Source organism: Cololabis saira, chromosome 12, assembly GCF_033807715.1.
Source record: "Cololabis saira isolate AMF1-May2022 chromosome 12, fColSai1.1, whole genome shotgun sequence".
Taxonomy (NCBI): domain Eukaryota; kingdom Metazoa; phylum Chordata; class Actinopteri; order Beloniformes; family Belonidae; genus Cololabis; species Cololabis saira.
In genome coordinates, this window is record NC_084598.1 from 20,113,968 (window position 1) to 20,137,420 (window position 23,453).

The window sequence follows — 23,453 nt, forward strand, 5'->3', positions numbered from 1 at the left end:
TGAGTATTATTACATCGGTAGTGAACATGCGTCTGCTCCGCTGTGGGTGAAGACTGGGCTTTTAATTAATGAACAGCATCTCTCAGTGAACCTTTGAAATGTAAATAGGCTGCACTGACTTACAGACCAGCAGCAAAAGTGTGACAGAATGCAAAACACTCAGCTTGTTCTTTTTTATTTTTAATGGTTTGCATTGGGGCCAGTCTGCAGTTGAATTAACAAAATTTGACTTATGGGGGACAGCATAGATGTGCAGCCTTAAGGGATTTGACTCATGAAAGACAAAAACATAATGCATGCAATGACTGTGAACTTTTGATTTAAAAGCATATTTTGATGTGCCTCTTGTGCCTCTCTTCTCTGTGTCTATATTTAGTCAGTCGGATCAGGCTCTCTTGACGTCTTGTCTCATTAAAAGAGGAGCACACAGCCATCATCTGTATGATCACAAGACTCTAGGCGTCGTTTTCTTAATCTGATCTAAAAATACGAGCTACATCTTAACAACCATGGAGGTTCTAATGCTTCCCAGTGCCATGACGAGAAGAGGCTCTCAATGCGAAGTGGGCTGAAACACAACAGTAGTTTGTACAAGGCGTACTTACTGAAGAAAGGGGTGGATGTAGCTCAGAAGGTAGAGCGTTCATCTTTCAGTCAGAACATTGAATGCTTTCCAAGTTCATACATCTAAGAGTTCTTTTGCAAGATACTAAATACAGAGTTCCAAAGATAAGGAACCAAAGTCTCATTATATTTTTGGTGGACTGCTAAATATTCCATGTGACGTTCACTGAATTTATGCCTCTTAACTCCGAAAAAATATATACGTGTGAAAATAGGGTACGTGTACTGTGTTTGCGTAATATTGCCCCAGATGATCAGATCTCTGTATTTGCATAAATACAGCAGCAGTCAGGGAACTCATTATCCATAAAACAACTGATCAACTGCCAAATGAGAGAAACGAATGAGTTTGTGTTGCTCATCATGAACTATTGAGGCTGAAACAAATACTAAATCTAATGCTCAGCTGACGAAAATCAGATTATACTGCTTGTTTTTTTTTTTCTAATTAAAGCCGTCAGACGTTCAATAAATCAACTATATGGTGGAAGAGATGCACAGTGGGTCAGCCAACATGTTGCCATGGAAACTCAGGAGTTTCAGGGCCAGAAGGAAGTGGGTGTGACAGATCTTCAATGACGGCTGCGTTGTGTTTCCACGGCCACTGTGTGCTCACTGAATCCTGTTGACCGAAGCACCTGTTTACCTGTCACAAATTCTGTTGTGCTGCCATACCTGTTTGAAACTTGTACCAGATTCAATAAATCTGTGATGGGCATTCTCCAGGGGGATTTAATACCATAAGGAACCTGTCTTCTATAACTCAGATTTGTACATATTTCTCTCATTAGCAGGAACAACGTAGATACTCTTAACTCTCTTAACTCTCTTAACTGAACTGAAAAGGTCTTATGCAGGAATGGTTAAAATATATTAAATATGTATAAGACAAAATGGTCTTGGGACATTACATCCACTTAGTCGAAATTTTCTTCTGCAGAGCAATCTAATTTGTAAGCACATAAAGTGCCATGCAATGCAAAAATTATTTTATTCCACTTGAGTGTAATCAATACCCATAAAAGTGCATTCATGCTGAAATTAAGCTTAAGAGATAATAACGTCATAATATGGTAAAATTGCTTCTTTTTTTCTTTCTCTTTTATTTCCATTATGACTGCGACAAGCATGTTGAAAGCATCTTGGTTGAGAAACCCTCAGAGACATGCAGCATATTGGTTGCTGCCCTAATGTTCTGACCCGACTTCATGGGTGTGGCATGCATTACCTCCTCTAGTTTGTACGTGATCATGGTGAAGGCTCTGAACACACTGTCCGTGGAGCCGGTGATAGTGATGATCCGCTCTGGACAGGAGCCCTCTGAGATGTTAACACGTGCGCTGCTCTGTGGGACACGCAGTAGAGGTCATTTAAACACCAGCAAGTTTAACACATTGGGAAGCACCTTTATTTACATTTTTTGTCGAGAGTTATGGCAGTGATGTTATGTTAAAGGTTAAAAATCAAATTGTTTTGCTCAAAGATTAGAGATAAAGAGGAAAAAGCTGGAAGGTTAATTTTTTTCCCCCTCTTTTTAAACCTCTCAGAGGAACCACATTAGCCGTTTCCCGGTTTCCAGTGTAAGTGGGTTAATCCTAAACCTTGCTGATCGTCTTCTGACTCTGGGTCCTTTCAGTATAGCCTATTTTTAGGCTTCAATATATCTCAGATATAAAAGAATATTAAGCATCCGGTTTGCCCTTGTCAGGAGTTTTGATTCCCTTCAACTGTGGAAAAAGTTTCCTGAGATCTGCCAAACCCTTCATCGCATTAAATTTAAGTTATTTTAAACTGAGTGCCGATTAAATATGCACCCAGTAATCAGTGACTATTCATTTGCTTGTTTCTATTTTTATTGTCTTAAATTTAATTTGTACTCACTTTTTTTGTGACTATTAAGGTTTTTAATCTGTTTTTCTGCCTCATTCTTAACTGTTAAATGTCAACATCTTCATGCTGAGATAAGAATGGATTTTGTCTGATGTGTCTCTAGGCTCAGGTGCTGTGAGAGCTGTGACTAAAAATGGGTCCTGAAAATGTTTGTTGCCTTTGTTTTTCTTCTTCTTATTCAGGTCTTTGAAGTTGTATTCTGATTTTAGCACTGTTTTCCATCTTAGACATTTCTTCCTCCTTTTGATATTTCCAACATTTTGTATCTGCGATACAAATGGACTTAGCTTGTCTTACATACATGAAATCATTTAAATCTTTTCAAGTAAGTACATATGCTCATTTCCAAGCGTCTCTCTTACTTCTCTTTGATAAAATTCAAAGTGCTCAAAGTGGACAGACACGTGTCTGAGGCTGAAACCTATAAGGCACATATGTTTAGACTGATAAACCAATTCATTTGCAGCTGATAAAATTGGCACCCTCATCTCTATTTAGTTTGTGTCATTGAAGGTCTCATTATAGACACATGAGCAGAGACGGGACAGTGCTTTGACTTCTGGGACATTTTTTCCTGTCAGCCCAATGAGTCATTCTCCCTCCTGTGACTTTAAGGCTCGATAAGGGAAGGGAGTGACAAGAGGAGGCTCAAAGGGAAGTAACAAAAGCTTAAACTGCCCAGCTGGATGGATGGATGTGTGAACGGATGGCTGGATGACTGCCATGCTTTATCTAGCAGTTCTGCAGAGCTGCATTGTCCCATGATTTCATCATTTCTCTGTTTATCATTCTGCCTCATAAAGTACAGTGTAAAATCTTTGCAGCATTAAAAGAATCAAATGTGCCACCGTCAGTATCAGACTAATTACTTTTTAATACTGAGAGTTAACCAAGCGGTTTTAGTTTCCCTGCACTCTTGGGATTCATAAAGAGGGAACTGAAGGGCAGACAGCGGAAAAATTAGGTTGTTTTAAGCAGGAAAAGAAAAAGGAAAGGTCCTGCATGAGAGGGTGCAATAAGGAGTAGAAAGAGGGGGGTTAAATTGAAAAGGCACTGTTATTGCCTAAAAGGTAATTTGGTAAATGTACCAACATTGTGTGCTTTTCAGAATAAAACCTGGTCAGAGAGCTGAGTTTGCTATTAATGCATTCAACTGCCAGAAGTCTGGCCAGCATCAGAAGCCCTGATCAGATTAAATCATGTTTTCTCTTGAGATGAACATGCTGGATACAGATTGCCTCATGTCTGGATAACGAAAAACTGGACAAACTGCGCCTTTTGCTGATTTATTGTTGCAGCCACTCAAACAGACATGCCATGTGCAAACTCAGGTGATACAAAAACAGCAATTTTACTAAATTGTTAGTAAAAATCCAAATAACAGACAACGTACCTCTTCTCGTATTCGTTTCACAGTCTCTCCTTTCTGTTAAACACAAGATGGGCAGATTTAAAAGCGAGTCAAGTATGCTTTGGTTCAAACATCACAATATCCATAATCTCATTGCACAAATGCCATTTTAAACCATGGAATTCAGCAGGAGAAAAAAATCACCTAGAGTTTCAATCTGCAGTGCATTTTGATGATGTCGTCTACATTTTCTCTGCGAGCTTTATACATCTGCTTTGATGGCTGATAGCAGTGTGTGTGAACAACTCCCGCCAGTCAATTATATTTTATGCCAGAAATGTATCATACAGCAGCACACACTGGCTTTAAGATTGCTTTTTACCTGTACTCCACTTTATTTTGATCCACCCAAACTATTCAAATCCTCATCTACATGCATCTAACAACCACTCTCTAACAAAAGTATCAACAGAAGAATCATCTCACAGCTGGACGAGCCTGCCATTTATCGTGTTCCAGGAACATGTATTATTTGCGGTTCGTTATGTTGGCCGTCTGTTGGGGGGAAACAGATGAGAGGACTTCTAAAGAGACAGGAAGAGTGGAGTGGTAGGTTATTAGTCTAGGTACCGCAGATTAAGTGCCTCTCCGTTCAGCCGTATACTTCAAATCAAACCCATCTAACTCTTTCGCTCCCATTATTTCATCATTGGCTTTTTAGACTCATCAGTTTCAATGGCGTATTTTACATCGTCTTTATCTTCCTTTCCCACACTTTCCAATTTACTACATTCACATATTTTTTTCCTCTTCCTCCAATTGGTATCTTTTAGTCTTGATAACATGGACTGCTGAAACAACACGCTCCTGACAAATCCTTCAGAGCAGACACTAAAGGTGGCCACAAGGGGCCAAACGGTAATATGTATTTGGAGCTCGGTTTCAACAAGAGGCTTGCAGTCGATGCACTAATGTTTTTGTTTGATGGATTGCAGTGGTGCTTTATGGGCAGTGGGGGCGGCGGGGAAGTCTTGAAAGGATTGGTTTAAAGCAATTATATTTCAGATTGGGATATTCAGGAGGGTTTTATATTTGTATTGTGATCAAGTTAGAGAAGAAAATTATTTTATGCATGTTTACTTTGAATTCACATAAAATCAATCTAGAACGTATTTGGGTTTGAAAAATATGAAAAATAACAATGAATTGACATAAAATGACTCCCACATTGCAGATATTAGCTGAATCTAATAAACGAATACAGATCTGTTTTGGTTTATGATGCATATTCCTATATGAAATGTTTTAAATATAAGACTTCTTACCTTTCCTATGATGCTGCCAACTTCCTGAATGCAAAGAGATAAAAAAAAGCATAATTTAACTTTATAAATCAAGTATATTATTTATTTGGCTGTGACAAATCTGCTTAAAATCCCCTGCAGCATGCATTCCTTAATAAACAACCTTTCCGTGCATGAGCAGTCGCAGGGTGAGGGTCACTCCCAAGCCCCCTTCTCCAAATTCCTGCTCACAGTTCATAGTGTTGTGGGAGTGGCACGCAGGGAGACGCATGAACAAAGTTCATTCGCCAGTCGCGCAGTAGGGCGAAGGCCAGGACTTGTTCTCTGGCTCTCCAAGGTCCTTCAAGGCTTATCTGAGAGAAAACAATAAAATTAAAATGATCAAATGTATGTACTTTGCCTGCTCACATGTGCACTTGTTTGCACTCAGTATTAATGCAGACTCCTCACGTGAGCCCAGTAATCGCAGGATGGTCGATGTATGTCAGGTGCGGTGTGCTTTGGAAAGCACACCGCGGGTTTTTGCGTGCTGGCCCTCAGCTTCCAAAACTGGCTTTTGGGACATGGATCACCTTTCTGGGGAGGAAGGGGCCTGAACTTGTGTGTGAGGTTGAGAGGTTCAGACTAGATAAAGATGGGCTCACCTCCATGCACAGCACTGGTTCTGATACCAATACTTTTTTGAAAGGGGCTGGATGTATTCTGCTCTGGAGTTGCCTCGAATATGTGGTGTTGTGCTGGAGTTGGCTTACTTATTACCCTTCAACTTTCAGGTTTTCCCAGTAGACTAGAGATGAGCTTCCCTGTGCCTTTGGGTCAGGGAATGGGTTCTAATTGTAATTTTTGCTTTTGTACCAAACAACAGTTTATAATACCAATCCTTCTTGGAGTCCATGGCGGGTATTTTGCAGAGGGATCCTTAAAGAGACTCCAGTGTTATGCTGTGGAACTTAAGTAGTCATGAGGGCAATGATGGTGTTTCCTGGAATGGTGTGAATCGGACAACCAGCCTTTCCAGTCTGAACCCAAACAGTGTTCTGTGCTCTGGTGTCTGCTCGTCACGAAACAAACATCAAGCTCAAACACGATGGTGTCCATAAGTGCACATAACATTAGGAAACCTTGCGTTGTAGTTCAGATATTGACCCAAAAGTTGTATCGCTGAATTTGTAGGAATATGTTCCTGATACAGGTACACACTGAAGAAGAGAAAAGCTGAGCTGCCAAGCCTCACTATCTGGTTTTTTAGTCAGATCAGACAGGGGCGGAAGAAGGTGGACACATCTGGGAGTGTTTGCTGGCTATGCCTTGCAGCAGAACCCATCAGCAAGGTCTTTAACTCACACCTCCGTGAAATATCCAACTGCATCATGAGGGTCTGAAGGGATCTTCCATGGTAAGGTCTATGCCCGAGTTCTGGAGCGAAGAGTCCAATTTATTGTCAGATTCAGGAGAAACAGGGTTTGTTCCATTCTGGCTGTGACAGACTGGACCAGCTCCTTAAACCTACTAAGATCTTGGAGGGGGTGTTGGTTTGACCAGTTCACATGTCCTTATGGGACTAACAGCAGGAAATCAGAGGGGTACTTTGGGGTATTTCGTGGGGCTGCCCTGAGACTATAGGGCAACGGCTTTCCAGTCCCTGCAGAAACGGAGCGAGAGTGTGGTCCACATTGCTTGTAGTAAGTTGGATTTGTTCCATAACTTTTATGGACGGAATTTATTGGTACAGCTTAAGAGTGGAGGGGGGCTGGTTTGTTGGTTTCAGGATTTGCAGATGATGTGGTATTATGGGCTTTATTGAGCTGTGACCTTCAGCTCTCTCTGGAGGGGCTAACAGTCGAGCAGAGGGCAAAACATGTTCGAACAACTTTTAAGCTACACTGTATGAAGTATACTCACAAATACTCACAAATACTCACAAATAACAAAGTCTCAGAGTAACCAAACACACTGCACCTCTCACTTTTCTTATTTCTTTTGTACAATTTTTTATTTTTTATCTTGTATTTTTGCATAATCTTGTCTGTAGGAATTGTAAATAGGTCATATTTTTCTTATTCTCACTACCTCAAACTGCTGCACCTTAAAATGTTTATTTTTAATGTTTATAATTTTGTACATAGAAATTCCACATTTGTCTATTGTCTATTTGTCTATTGTTCATTTGTTTATTGTTACCTTTACCATAGAGAGCAAAACTACCGGAGTCATATTCCTTGTTGGACAATGTTCGAACCTGGCCAATAAAGATGATTCTGATTCTGATTCTGATTCTGATATATGTTAAAAAAAGTGTTAATGGTTGTAGTTAGTGTAATTTATTGTAATTTTAACGGTGATGTTAAAAAAAAACAAAGCAAATATAATGTTCTCTTTATGTACAGGACTGTGGTCAGAAGCACCAGCAATGCCAGCAATCAGCGCGTTGGGATCCCAGCAAACTGTGGGCGGTTGTTGAGAACTCATGCGCTAAGTGTGTCTTCACTACTCAGCAAGCAGATTCTCTGGGTAGTTTGAGTGATTAAAAAAAACATGTTTTCATCCGGATGAGCATGGCTTAAGTCAATCAAACGCAGCCTGCAACTGCTTTCATTGACTTGTAAAAGGTATTGTTATCTTACGGGAAGAAGGCAGAGCAAAATTTATACTCAGACAGCAAATGAGAAGCATCTGTTCCGATCCCAGAAGGACAATACGGCAGCAGCTTTGTGCATGTCAGCTATGAGACACACAGCGTGATGATTAATGTGGAAGTCACCTGCCTGCTCTCAATCTCAGTGTGATGTGTATAATTAGTTCATAGAAACACTTGTGTTTCCTCTCTATTTATTTGACTACATTTGTTTATGTGGACAGGGGGGGTGAGAGTAGAGAGATAAATAAATGGATGAATGAAGAATTAATGCATTTAAGCAGAACTTGAAGGCACTACATTCTCTGGACTTCAACAACAAATACATGTAGAGCTTCCAGCTTGCACTTTTTATTACTTTTATTTTCATAGCCAATTAAAATCAAATTAAGTGTTTAAGTACTTTTAATAATTTTACCTCAGGCATACCAGACTGGAATTCAGCCTAAAGATAGCTTAGAATTCATTTTGTTGGTATTTATTTAACTTTTTTTTTGTGTAAACCTCTACAAAAATTCTACTTTTCCATATTTTTAATTTTAACAAGGAACATAAACATATGTTAAAGCACATGGCATTCAATAAGCCACTTACAGCTATCTGCTAATGTACGTGAATGGTTTGCCAAGTGTTTAATAAACAGCCAGCCAGTTAAACAATGGAAATGATTAGACAATTGAGCTCACCTAAAAGTCATAAAACAGCTAGCATTTTGCAGGTTCATCAGTAGGACTGATAGCATTTGCAGGTAAACAGCGTCACAGGTTTACTGAGCAGAACAAACACCAGCAGAGCTATCAACAGCAGCAGTGTAGTATGAGTAATGTGAGTAGCTCAGTTCAGATGCATGTTCATTTTCATATTAAAATGCTTCCGGATCATATTTGCTTTGCAAAGAGAGGTGAGCTGTTAGCACTTTTTTTCTCCTTGTTACTTTTCATGTTTTCATTAAGTAAAGCACATTGAATTGCCTTGTTGCTGAAATGTGCTGTACAAATAATCTCGCCTTGCCTTACTCGATGGGCTCTGGGGATGAGATTGCTTTCTTAGGTTTGTTACCTACTGAAACCCAGGCAGTTAAATGTGTGTTTGGTACAGTAGCTTTGATACTGGGACCTTTGGAAGACCAAACACGGGTCAATGATAAAAATATGTTTGTTTTAATCTTTACTGCATTGCATATAAAAAAATCCTCATATAAATTGTGTCAATGAGGCTTAAAACTTGATTTTTACAGCACGTTTGTATAATTTGTAATTATCATACTATACCACTTCTGAGGTAGTGTTAATTGACTGACAGCAGTAATTAGACAATATACTTCTACAACCAATTCTTTGTGCAATATCATAATAAAATCTGTTTATTTTTAATGATGCGTTCCAATGACAATGATTTCATGAAGCTTTCTGTGTTTGAGCTCGGAGCTGACAATGAAATCCTTTATCATGGATCGTGTGAACCACTTGTTCTCGGTAACGACACTAACAAATGATTGTCTCCTCTGACTCATGCGGTCCACTTGTTTGTCAGCCAAATGCATTCCAACAAGCCTACAGCTGAAGTCCCACTGACACTGCCTCATGTACTGTATATGTAAGAGTCTTTATTTGTATTACTCTGCATACTATCTGGTGAGGTATGTGAATACATCATATTTAGCAAATATTTATTTGAGCTTAGATCCATTTCCAAAGAGGCTTCTCATTAGCAGGTTTATTGATTTTACTTTGAAGTGCAGTGCCACTGCTAATGGCTGATTCATTTCTGCGCATGCATCTTTCCTAACATGTCACTCAGCTCGTCATTTTCCGAGTTTTGTATTCAGACTACAGCCACGGTGCTGCGTGTCAGCCTGTCAGGAAATGGTAGTTCTAAAGCTTGCATCTGTGGTGTTATTTTTCTGGAATAAATTGCATCAAATCAACTTTGCTTTTGCTTTGCTGTGGATCATTTTATAAAGGGTTGACTAAAGATTATTAAAAAAATGGTACATAAGAGGTTATTTGTTGCTTCCTGGAGATGTAAGAGCAAGCTTTCATGACATTAAGCTTGATTGATGCGCCCTGAACATGAGTTAACGCAGAGCACATTTGTCCAGCCCGAGGGCTAACGTCATTATGCTTAGACACTGAGAGGCATGGCTAAAATGTTAGCACTTTATTGCATTAGGAGTTAATGGTTGCAGGAATCATTATGGGCATCTCTGTGGGTTGATAACAAGGCAAGTGTTCTGTGTCTCTGAGAGGGCGGTGAGCCTCTGAACTCTTCATTTCCAGAATCCCAAGCAGCAGCGTTCCAGGATGAACAGAGCCCCTCTGTTCTAAATTAGACCTGGTAACTCAGAACAGAAAATTAGCCAAGTGCAGGCTGCTGCACCAAGCTGTTAAAATCCAGTCAGGCCAGGGGAGAGAGAGGGGGGGAGAGCTCATCCGTGGTCCTGCGCCTCTGACACTGACTCTTTATAACCTCGGCCTTGCTCTGACTCAGTGAACATATCACACATGCGCTTCAGTTATGAATCACCGTGTATTCATACTTTTGTACACTGAATTAAGCCTGACTTTGTGAAACCACAGGACTGAAACAAAAACAGCTGGCCACAGGAGCAAGAAACGATATAAAAGAAGTATTTTGTTGTTGTTTTTATAATGTTGTTTTTTTTTAGCTCCAATTTCAGTGATATCTGATGTCACAAAATACTATTCTTGATAGAGGTTAGTGTGAAAATGCAAGAAGTATGGATGATGAAGCACAATATTAATCTGCAAACAGAGAAAAGCCACTCTTAAAGGGATTGTGACATGAAAAACACATTTTTCTTGATTTTTTGTGTTTTGTTGGGTGTCTTGACATCAATTACACCCAAAAAAACAACGAACTTTTAACATTCAGTGTATTGTGTGCTTTCTGGGATTTTCCGCATAACTATGCAAAAACGGCGCATGTGGTTTGCTGGCGGGCCGTTACGTAACGGCCCGCTAAATCACCGTCCCCTCCACCCAGCTCCCTGCCTCCTCTCCTCTCCAGCACACCATAAAGGCTGATTTATGGTTCCGCGTTACACCGACGCAGAGCCTACGGCGTAGGGTTACGCGGCGACGCGCACCATACGCTGAACCCTACGGCGTAGGCTCTGCGTCGATTTAACGCAGAACCATAAATGAGGCTTAAGACGGAGCTGTTTAGAGCCTCTTTTGTTCTAATCACCGGAGGAGAACTGCTAAGAAGACCCGCTGCCACTCACTGGACTTAAGATAAGAGGACACTGCTGCTTGCATGCCTTTGTTTTTATGATTGTTTGCTGTGGACTGTCTGCTTCGCCCTGCTGCTTTTCCGTGCATGCTTCGCTTGTCGCCCCCGGCTTAACTCTCCGACGCCGCTGTGAGCGTATGGCTGGAGGAGGAGGAGGTTTGGAGGAGGAGCGCAGCAATGATTGACAGGAAAGGGGGGCAAGGAAGCGTTTTTCACGGCGCAAAAAAACACTGTAATAAAAAGCCAGGAAAAGAGTACTAGAGTGAAGTTTTTCTTGTTACACTCTTTTAGACACATTTGAGGGATGTTGGCCAAGACTTTTAATAGTGTTAAAAGCATGTTAAAAATGATGTCACAATACCTTTAAATACCTACAGTACCTTCTGGCATTGTTTCTGCAACTCTAAATGATTTTTTTTGTTTGTTTTTTTTCGGAAGGATTGATCAGCATTCTTTCGAAAGATATTCCCTCATTTGATGTTTCGATCATGGTGATAGAGGCTATTGTCTAAAATATAGGTCCAAGATCTTCCACTGGAATTCAAGTAGATTTAATGTTATCAAATGCAAAAGTGATATGATTTAAAGTATTTTTATACCTGCCACACAATTCAGTGAACCCTCATGCCCTTCAACCGCTTACAACAGCACCACTACTGTAAACCCTCTTTACAAAGTGTGGGGGGAGTAATATTTCAGCATGTTTCTCAAAAGGTGGACCAAAAGTGCCCAAAACTCTTGGATGAGATGAAGTACAATTAAAGTTTGCTCCCAGGGGTTGGCATATTGGTCACATTAATGAGTCTCAGCCCTTTTCCTGTTCCTGTCCTGTTGATGCAATAAATGCATCAACATGCATTTATTGCCTGGCATTTATTGTTTTGAGTCGATTTTCTCAAACATCTTTGGGTGGTCTCCCATGAAATCTCATGAGGCATGCACAGCCCCATGCCGTACAATTGTTTTTAATCAATCGGCAATAAAGGTAATCACAGTCCCTTCAGCCTCACAAGAACTTTTTGGTTAACGTGAACTAAAGCAACTGCACATCTTGATAGATCCTCTGAAAGGGGAAACAGGTGCAGTCATACCCAAGCCAATTAAATATCCTTTTTTTTTTCATGGCAAATTCATCAAAGTGTGCAATTAAAATACAGAGATACATTTTTAGGTGGCTTATTGGATTGCAATTTTAATTCTTTGTTTCTTGGGTCATATAATTGGGTACTGGACTGTGATGCTAAAAAATGTGCTCCAGATGTCATTTGCGTTACTGCGATGCACATCCAGAGCTTTGAGATATTCAGAACACAAAACTCAAAAAGCAACTTTCACTTGATTTTCTCCTGCTTTCCCAGTTAATTGTGGTCAGAAACCGGCACTGTTATTTTTGTATGTAACTTGTATAAGCATAGATCAAAGTCGTCAAGGATAAAAGGAAACAGAATACATCTCTTGACAGCTGCTGGCATCATACGTTTTTTCTTGCAATATTTTCAGGATCTTCCACTGCAGAGACACTGTCAAGATAAAAAGGATGTTGTAAAACCCACTTGTGTAGAGGACTGGACACCTGTTCTGAGACGACCGTGTCCCTCACACAACCAGCAAACAGACATCTCTAGGCTGGCTTAGGACATGAAGAAGGAATGAGGATACGCCTGGTCTCCATGGTGAAAGACAAAAACAGGGTTACCCTCTGCATTCAGTACATGCATAGGGTCCAGGGTATTGAATATCTGGTGGTTAGACAAACAGAGTCAGAATGGATGGGGCGTACCTCCGGGGTGACACACCCACAGCAGTAAGTGAGAGGGTGTCAATGTGAGTACACACGCACAGAGAGGGCAAGGGGTGAGACACCATTGACTCCTCACCTCCCCTCACACACGTCACAGGGTTCATAGTGCTATTTTCAACAAAACAAAAGACAAATAAAGACACGTACAGCTGCTGGGATAAAGAGAGCTAATAGTTACACACACTAATATAGTACACACACACATACAATTCCCAGTTGAAACACAAGATCTGACAGGCTTTGATCTGCTGAGAAGGTCCACAGGAGGGCTGTGTACATCTGTCATGAACCAGTTGAAAGTACCGCAAAGTTTGAGTATTTGGAATGACAGAATTATGTCGCCTGACAATGATGAAAAAATACAAGAGAGGGACAAAGTAGTCCTGCCACCTCCCCTTGACAACTTTCGGATTTGTCTCCTTCAAACTTAAATAGGATACTGAGGGAATAAACATGTGTGCACACATCCATTCAAGGGCACTCGTGCGCAAACATAAAGTACAGCCCGTGGAATTCATGAATCTGACCACACGCTGAAGACGAGAGGATGCACGACAGCTCTGAACAGATGAAAATGGAGGGTAAACCCACTGCATGCTCACATGACACCAAATCCTTACATTTCTGTAGCATTTTGGCTTTATTTAGTGGCTTCTTGACAAAATGAACTTATGGTATATGAAAATATGGTATATTTGGTTTAACTTTAACCACATCACTGCTCAGGAAGTACTGGCAGGCATCACTAAAATACTGTAGCTTTATGAGCTGTACCGCAGATTGAAAAGGAGACTGCATCAGACAAAAGTCTACAAAGGCAGGGAAAGCTTTTTTACAGTGGAAGAAACGACATCACATTAGTGCTAACAAATTCAGTAAAAAATATCTTTAATGTTTAAAAGTATGTTTCATTTGCAGAGCTTGAGACTTGAGCAAACATTTCAAGTTTTTTTCTTTTTAGATGTTGGTCACTATGAAAAAGAGTGACAAAATCTCTGACATCGCCCTCCAAAACATTTCAAAAAGACAGAAAGAGAAAAAGAAATCATCCAAAAGCGATGAACCTTGAGAGAAAATGCTGTATATTTGGAGGAACCTTTCACTGAGAAAAAAAGAAAAGCATTTAGAAAAAAATATCCTTTGTCTTTAAATATATAGCTAATAGATGGCCTGTCGATTTTGACTTAAAAGCACTTGATTTCAGGTCTTTATAGTCTAGCTGCACTTCTTCAATTGCTCTCCATCTAAATGAGAGAAAAGCAAATGAACAGGAGAAGCAGGCTTTAGTTGTGAAACGGAAGAGGCTGGAAATAAAGAGCAGTGTTTCATCTCCTCGTGTGTCCGTCTCAGCTCTGTCATTTATAACGAGCCGGGTCAGCCCTTGGCACACGGTGCTCTCCTCCTATCTCCCCCCCTGTTTATCTGGTGTTAAACCGAAACTGTGTCAGCCTGCTGTGCAACTTGCCTGTCAGCTACAAGGCCCCAGAGAAGGTTATCAGACCCCTGAGCCGTCTGCTGGTCCTGGAGCCGGCCTGGCTTTCCTGCAGCAGAGGAGCCGGGACGGAGCCGGGGGGGTGTTCACTGCAGTCATTGCACCTAAATGCGGTCTGGCATTTGTAAGGTTAAACTTCGGCAGAGTGTCTTTGATCCATTGCATGTGGTGCTTTAAAGAGTGACAAAAAAATATAAAATGCAAAATCAAATCTCCCGAAACGCTGCCATCAGAATGAATTTAAAGCAGGAGTTAACCAGCCAGCCTGGATGTTTGTCAGCAGTTCTCCAGTTTTTGCTCTCTTAGATAACTAATCTCAGATTAAAATAATAATAATTAATAAAAATGATAAAAACTGTGCCCCTCTGCCTCTCTTTCTGTTATCTCCATTTCAGTAGTGAGAGCCCAAAGAATCCGACGAGTTACACATCACATGTAAGAGCTAATCAACACAACATTGTCATGTTAAACAAAGATGGTGACCAATGTAAAAAAAAACAACAACATCAGATTCATATCAGCATATTGATACTGATATTGTCACCACGGTAGCAGGTACTTTTCAAGTCCATGACATCTCTACCGTTGTCATAGCTTTGATTTTTAGTTCAGTTTCACAAGGTTTCACTTCATCTGGACGGGTCAGTTCAAACAAAAACTGAATTCATCGGCCATGTGTGGGTTGTTTTCATTAATTACGTTAGAAAAGCAATATTGCATGATGTTACATTCTGTAGACAAAGCCAGCTACTTATTCCAGTGAACATTTGCATATTTTCCTTGGACAATATAATTCACTCAGATTTCCATGGGGCACTATCACCTGCTGGAAATGATGACATGATCATTTTTATCTTTATAATCTGCATTTTTACTGGCTTTGGTTCCTGGGGATAAAGGAAATATTTCAACAGTGCTTCCTTCAAATCTTCCAGGACTGGCAAGATATTTTTTCTCAAAAATATTTGACATATTTTGCACATAGATTAAATAATTCTTCATCATTTTTATGTGGATTCATCAAACTCCTTTAATTTTTCAGATTTTCCTGAATAAATTAAGATTTACCTTAAAAACTAATATTGCATGAAGGTTAATATATTTCTGAATCCTAACGAGGAGTTTTTTAAAACTTGATATCTGGATCAGTTTTCGTGTGACTAAATGTTTGGCTGCTGTTTATAATCTTTGGAGTCTGTAAATCATTTTCTATACATGAAAAGAAATAAACAAATGTTTCCACATATCTTAAATACCCCACGCATGTACTTTGACTATATAGTTTCACAAAAATATTTAATCATCTATTTATGTCTCTTTTTTACTTTTTTTACTCAGATTTTACATTTTGGCAGCTGGTGCACTTTGATTTAAGATACATGTGAGGAAGTCTCATTGTAAAATATGTACATAACAAATGAATAACACAAACACTGAGTCCTGGCGTAGTACATGTAGACATTATTTTGACATACTTCACTCATTAAAACATGGCTGTATACCAATCACAATCTCCCATTAAACAGCCCTCTTGCCATAGCAACAGCATTCCCTGACAACAGCAATCTCTGCAGCATGATAACATGCCACACCTCACAGCAAGGTGCTTATTTCACCTCTAAACTTTGAATTTTGAATTTTGAATTACACTATGAATTCCAAGATCTCTGCAGAGAACTCACTTAATATACCATCCATCCATCAATCTTCTAGGCTATCTTCTGCAGGTCTCTGTAGGGTTTTTTAAATGTATGTAATGAGTAATGTCATTCTCTATAATTATGGGATTTTGGTTTACAGGACAATTAAGTCAAAATGTGCCCCATGATTGTTATATTATTATTTAAGTGAATTTCCATGTGGAAGTTCCTGCTTAGAACCCTTAAGATGCAATCCAACAAATTCTTAATGCAACAAGCCAAATCACCTGTAAAGCATGTGGAGGACATGTGATGACAGGAGCATACAGCGCTTCCAACATCACTGGATTACTATTGTTTATAGACGATAGAAGCAGCCGGAAGAATCGTAAAGCATATAGGGAAATGTTGTCAGTGTGCATTTAGACAGAAAAAGAAGAGTGCGTAAATAACTGAAAAACCAACCCGTATGTTCCTCAAGGTAAAGTGGTGGAGTATTCTAAAAGGACAATTTCAATATAAAAGCATGCGTTTTATCCTCAAGGAAAACAATGACTGAAGACAGCTCAATACCTGGCCAAGAACCGTAAACAAGAAAATCTATTCTTCGGCGATGTCCATTACAGCTAGTAGGTGCCAACAAACATTTGTCATAAGCATTGAAAATGTCATGTTTATATCTTCAATTAAATTTGAGTCACTGAAAAGCTATGGAGCTATAACTCCTGAATTATGTCTCCTCTTTAGAAGTGAAATGATTATAGAAAATCTTTATGCCAGTTTTAATTACATTCCTCCAGTTCTGTATATTGGTAAAACATCTAGAATAACAAAAACTGTGACACTCAACTGACCCTAAAATGTATAATGTTTCTTATTATTGCACTCATCCAGACATCCATTTTCAATACCCACTTCATCCTATTCAGGGTCATATTACGAGGGTCTGGAGCCTGTCCCAGCTGTCACTGAGCCAGAGGCAGGGTGCACCCTAACAAGCTGCTGGTCCATCGCAGGGCACTTTACAATCAACCCTGAAAAAAAGCATATAACTTAGCCCATAATTCAAAGCCTGAGAACAAAATTACATGCCTTCCATAACTGTGTGGTTTTTCTTACTGATGTCACATATTTGAAACTTTGTAAGGCTATAAATGGGGATCTTAGTTATGAACTTTTCCAATTCATTATCCAACATATATATTGGACTGTTTGTTTTATATTCAATAAATAAAGTTTTCATTTATTATAAACAACCATTCCACAAAATACACGGATGAGACACAGTTCTTATGCATCGTTGAGATGAGGAAACAAAATCCATGATATGATATGAAAGTCTTCTTCTCATCACAGCAGTTTAAACTCAAGTTGTTTATAGAGAGTAGACACAAATCAACTTCTTTGGCAGAATCAAGCCATCGATGAACAACAGCCCAATGAGCAGACTCTATTAAGCCATCAGGATGAAGCAGCTTTAGTTGCTTTGGCCACTTCTCGCTCAGTGGTTATTAACAAGCATAAATACCCTTGAAAAAGCACTGATCAATTCTTGATGCTGCTGCTTCCGTGAAGGACCCCATCCTCTCATTAGGTAAAACCGAGTCCCTTCTTTCATCTCATTATTACCAGTGGGAGTTCAACAACACAAAAACGTGGATAATGAACCTTACTGGACTACGTTTTCTCTGCTGTCAATTGTTATCTCCCAAGTGGCCTCTGCATCCAGACGCACGGTGGCACTCTGAGCCTGAATTAATCCTGGCTTTAGTTCGGGGGGCACGCTACACAGTTGTCAGTAAGCTCTCAGTTACAAATTCATCTGCAAATAGAAAGATTGTTTCATGCGATTTCAGAGGTTGTGTGATGCAGTTATGATCTGACTTCTCAAGAGTGTTTGTCACTCTTCACACAACTACAATCGTTTCTGATCACTTGCTTTGCCTGACAATGGCATGCTTTTTACTATCACAGTTGGCTCCATATATCAATCCTCAATGGTTTTTCTGGCACAGTGGAGAATACACTTTGGCAGGGCATTAACTCCAGCTTTTATCCCATCCCTCTTACTGGATGAAGGTCACTCTCTATCTGCAAAATGACTTCTCTCTCTTCTCTTTCATCCCTGCTCTCCTCCCATCCTCCACACCAGGGCATGAGTCAGAGAATCTGACACCTCGGAGGAGAGAGGAGAGGTGAGAGGGAGACAGAAATGGGAGGCAAATCGAGAGGGTAAGAAGAAGAGATGGAGACAGTTCGGGGGGAGGGCTGATCAATATCTCTTAGAAACAAGGAACCCGAGATGATCTGGAGTGGCCTTGCTTACTTGTGACATAAGACACTGTATTAAATCAATCAAGGGACAGATGGCGCAGGAGTTCTTCCTCCATTTTAGTCATACATTTCAACTTTACTTTGTTCTTTATTCCGTTGCAAAATTAAGCTTTTACCATCATTATGAGGATTTAAAAGTGTGTTACTGGGTGTAAAACCTTTCGGTATATGTTGAATTGAAACTACACATTACATAAGCGCCTCAAAAAAAAAGAAAAAACGAGCACACACCCAAAAATAGTACAGTCCCTGTTAAATATTTCAGGTACTTGCCAGCTGAAAAGGGATAAAAAGCTTTTCTCCACAGGCACAATACAAGACAACACGCACACACACAGATGCAGATGGCCAATTTTTTTCTTTTTTTCCCTTCTTTTTGAAGTGCAGGACTTGCTTTCTTGAGTCGTGTGGTTAGCATATACCTCACATTGCTTCCTTTCCCATTCTTTGTACAGAACAGGCACCATGAAAGTGCCTCTTTGAGGCTAACTTCTGAACTAAATAAACCATGCTCATGAGACTCTTAGCGAGACACAACAGGAGTGTCACAAGGCCTGCTGGGTCAATCTGCACAGCTAAATACAGTGCTGTCTTTTCATAACTGTGACAGCCTGAAGCTCTGTCAGCCACTGGATCTGTCCTCAGACCAGGGTCACATTGTGATTCCCAAGAAAATGCCTCTTTTCACAAGAGCAAACGAATCTGCACTGTTTCTCTTCTCAGAAGCTGGAATTGCAAATCAACAAGTGTTTGTGGTAACACATAAGGATGGTGAGCCCAAAGCAAAACTTAACCAATAAAGCTGGAAAAGGCGCACATGAGTCTGTAGTTATCACATAGTGACATGTATGGGTTAATTACTCAAATGCATGTTAATTACTACAGGGGATTTAGCTCAAACACTGAGAAAAAATTAATTTGAATCACAAGCAATGCTCATGTGACAACAACACAAAAACTAGGCCCCTGATTCAAGATGATGATACATTTTCCTCATAAAATAGAGAGCCAAAAAGCACAATAAAATCCATCCATCCCCACTTCCGTTCTCTTCAGGGGCATGGTGGGGAGCCTAGCTGTATTAACTACAAATAGTGATGCTTTGCTGTATTTTGGTCTAAATTATCCAGGGGCAATCTGACTTCACTCTTCTTGACAGTAAAAGGTGATTGTACATCCATGATCTCCACAAAGCTGCTGCACTGGGCAACATTTACTTGATGACTGCAAACTAAAACCTTTTTTTTCGCTATCCTTTCACTCTGCAAGAACAGCATCTTACTAGATGAGACGGATTATTGGCAGTTCCCAGTCGGAGGAGCACACGTCAGGTCTTGCTTCTGTTATTTATGAAGCCTCTCAGCCCTGGCCCTTACTCTGCAGCAGAGATGCAGGTGGGGTTTCATTATTGAAGATGTTCTTCCACTTCTTATTAGATCTCTGACTCTCAGAGTGCATTAAGGAATTGAATCTGGATAAAGAATCAGCAAAACATGATGGCTTGACATTGTACCCTCTGGAATGGCTCTCGCAGTTAGGTCTGCCTCACATCAGCCAAATTGTACATTCAGTTGCCAGGAATAGTGCGTTTGCACTCAAGCAGATGCCCTCTTCTTTACACACACACACACACACACACACACACACACACACACACACACACACACACACACACACACACACACACACACACACACACACACACACACACACACACACACAGAATACAATTCTATTCCATATTGATCTCCACTGTGTGCTCAGGAAGATAATTCTGAATTGTTTTCCATGAAACTCCCATACAGTGCATTAGGTAGGCTACAACTAAATTCTCCCCAAAATTTGACGTGCAAAACTATAATTATGTTCTGTCTGTATCTACTTTTGTTTGAATGGGTAACCCTTAAAACTACAAATTAAATGCGTAAACATTTTTAGTCTGCAAGAGCCATGTTTTACTGATTTGGTCAGCAAGTTCACACGCAGATGTTTTTGTTAATTGTTTCAATTGTATTGAACTGTCTGAGGACCATCCTTTTTCTGTTTTACGGTTATTGTTCTGCAAAAACAATAAGATTTTGGTGCAAGCAGAAGAAATGTAAATAAAACTGGAAGTAAAAGAGGATTTTTTTTATATATCAAAAGCAGTTCATACAGCATGATTAAGAATTAGTATGCTTGTGCTGGAAAATAAAGGGGGGGACAAAAGACTGTCTGTGTGAGAGTACAGACACTCTGCTGTAGTATTGTTGGACTGCTTTTACAGCTGCCTAAATGTAACCACTTGTTCTTATTTCTAATAACTAAAGTAAAGAAAGCACGTGTCCAGACAGATTCCATCTGCATTACATTTTGGCCTTAGTTCAGGACAGTTCTTCTGTATGGTGTAATACTGGCGCAATTAGACATCTTGGTGAATAATGGTGCTGTCACACTCCCGCTGCCTCAGCACCGAGCAGGCGCCCACTGTACGGGTGTAGAGAACGATCTTTGTGCTGGGCTCCGCTTCTATTACCATAAAACACAAGAGACCATTTGTCTCCTCAGCTGTCCCCTGCTCATCTCGACGCTTTATTCTGCCATGTGCAAGATTTATAAACCCAACGTCATTAATTCAGTTCCACACATCAGACAAAAAATTTCACCCCACGCACTTCTGAGTTTATACGCAAAAAAACAAGGACTTGTCGTATTTACATAACGATATCCCTTACAAAGTTAAAATACACGATTCGGCTTTCCCCTCCCATCGCTATATCTAACGTCAACAGTAGTAACTGACTCATATACATGTGTCACATTTGATGTAATTCGAGAAATAAAAGAAGAGATCTCGTTGGGAGATCCAAAAGAATGTCATCTATTGGAGCGATTGAAGTTGCAGCAACATCTTGTCCAAAACCGTGCGTTTCCAAAGAAAAACAAAAACACAACGCTGTTTCACTTACCTGTTTTCATGTAAGAGGTCGTAGGCTGCAGTTCCCATTAAACTATCCCCATAGATCTCTGCTGATCAGCCTGTGTATCCACATATAGTCCTGTGGCACGGAGGTGTAGCGCTGCCTGTCCTCCCGGTGTGTCAGCAGACTGGAGTGCAGGGCGCCTGTGCGCGGAGCAGAGGAAAAACACACGCAGGCACACACACAGATGCGATCACACCCCAATCACAACTAAACAGAGATCCCCTGGGAGAGTGCTCTCCGGGCGAATAAACAGATAAATGGTGTACAATAAAATATCTTGATTCAGCTGCTTTCTGTTCTGCAATCTCTTACTACCCACGCCTCGAGTGCTGTGATTCCTGCTGTCCCCGCAGGAGCGATCCGTGAGCGCGGTGCGCTTCTGCTGTGCGTCGCGACGCAGCTTGGCACGGACACGACCACGGAGACTCCGTGCGGGAAAGCCTGGCAGAACTCGGAGAGTTCAGCCAATTTGCCTACATCCGGACTCTAGTCTTATTTATTTATTTTTTTTAATAATTTTTTGCCACATCATGACAAATTATAATCTATCACATGTTTACAAACTTAAGCAACTACAAGTCATAGTCTCTATCAGCACACCTTTGAAATAGCCATGTTGTTACATGAATTAGGCTATAAATAAAAAAAATAATGAAACCAAAAACAACCCAATCTTGGAACACATCTTAAACGCACAATTCAATACAATAGCGGTCCAATTAGACTTGATGGTTTAACCGTGAAATCTGATCTCTTGATTTCCTTTTGAAGGGGTTGGTTTCAAATCAGTAACTTTCAGTCCTATGGAGCCATCTAGTGTCGTTCTCTTTATATTGCAGTTGTTCTGTCATGAAGGAACAGGAGGGGTTGTGCATTGTAGCTTGTTGTTATTCATTCCGACTGCATATATTTTCTTTGACGTCTCATCTTATGCATGATTTGGGCTGCGTGTTTTGTGTTTATTTTATGATTTACCAATAATATCAGTAATTGGTATTCTTTTTACAATTACAAGCTGTAGCAACTCATAATGTAATAACGGCTCATAATGTAATAACGGCTCATAATGTAATAACTTAAATGTAATAAAAGTTAATAATGTAATAATCGGCTCATAATGTAATAAAATCATGAGCGCATAACGTAATAACGGCTTTGCGCATAATGTAATAATGTAATAACTTATTACATTATGAGCCTTACTGCCGCCGCTCATAATGTAATAACAGCTCATAATGTAATAATGGCTCATATTGTGAGAAAACAGCTGCATTATCATAATTTTTACCTCTTAAAGGTGCAAATAAAGCAAACAGCATGGGTTTCGGTGCATTACTAAACTAAATTAGTGAAACCAAGTATTATTTAATCGTAATTGAATTCTCACATTTTATTATGTAAGTTGTATAACGTTGAGCCAGGTGGGACCTGTAACAACTCATAATGTAATAACGGCTCATAATGTAATAACAGCTCATAATGTAATAACAGCTCATAATGTAATAACGGCTCATATTGTGAGAAAAGTGTTGCATTATCATCATTTTTACCTCTGCCATTCCTGCACGGGTGGAAGGAAATACTTTTACCTCTGTGTGTGTCTGTCTGTCAGCAGGATCACACAATTTCTGCGACATGTGGTGGCGCATTGGCCAACTTAGATGCCATATAACTCTGCCCCCAATACGCAGCGGGCCACATTAACAGGAAGAGAAGACTTATTGTTTAACGCATCATCCCCTATAGGTCAAGTCCATGGTATAAAGGTCACAATATAGCACACACTGACGACAAGAATGGACTTATGGGCAGAAGTCTGTGTTTGACTATGATTTGTACATAGGTGGCACTACAGTAACCAACTCAAAAGCTGCCAGGACAAGAGGGTGGATTAGGGAAGAAGGAGGGGGGCTGTAGTTCATGTAGTTTAAAAGAGCATTTTCTTTGTTTACTATTGCTACAATAAATGCAGGACACAATAACTTCTACAATAAAAACACATTGGTCTTTTCAAATAAGTAAGTGAACACTCTTTCCTTCCATACAACCTGATGAGGTCCTCCCAGTCAAAATGTTGCTGTTTTTTATTGTTGGTCTGCCAATTTAAAGCTATAGGGTCTATAATATTCAGTTTTTTTTAAAGGCACCGTTCGTGCCGAACAGC

General features: G+C 40.0%; 1 protein-coding gene across 1 annotated transcript in view; it reads right to left on the bottom strand.

The window, feature by feature from the left end:
• Positions 1 to 21,616, bottom strand: part of LOC133457076 (poly(rC)-binding protein 4-like) — a 41,581-nt gene extending 19,965 nt beyond the window's left edge. The window contains exons 1-6 of the mRNA XM_061735942.1: positions 21,602 to 21,616; positions 21,275 to 21,429; positions 5,333 to 5,522; positions 5,191 to 5,214; positions 3,908 to 3,940; positions 1,853 to 1,969 (exon numbers count right to left, since the gene is read on the bottom strand). Coding sequence (XP_061591926.1) covers positions 1,853 to 1,969; positions 3,908 to 3,940; positions 5,191 to 5,214; positions 5,333 to 5,440 — 282 coding nt within the window. The 5' untranslated portion in view covers positions 5,441 to 5,522; positions 21,275 to 21,429; positions 21,602 to 21,616. The remainder of the gene's footprint in view (positions 1 to 1,852; positions 1,970 to 3,907; positions 3,941 to 5,190; positions 5,215 to 5,332; positions 5,523 to 21,274; positions 21,430 to 21,601) is intronic.
• Positions 21,617 to 23,453: the final 1,837 nt, after the last annotated feature.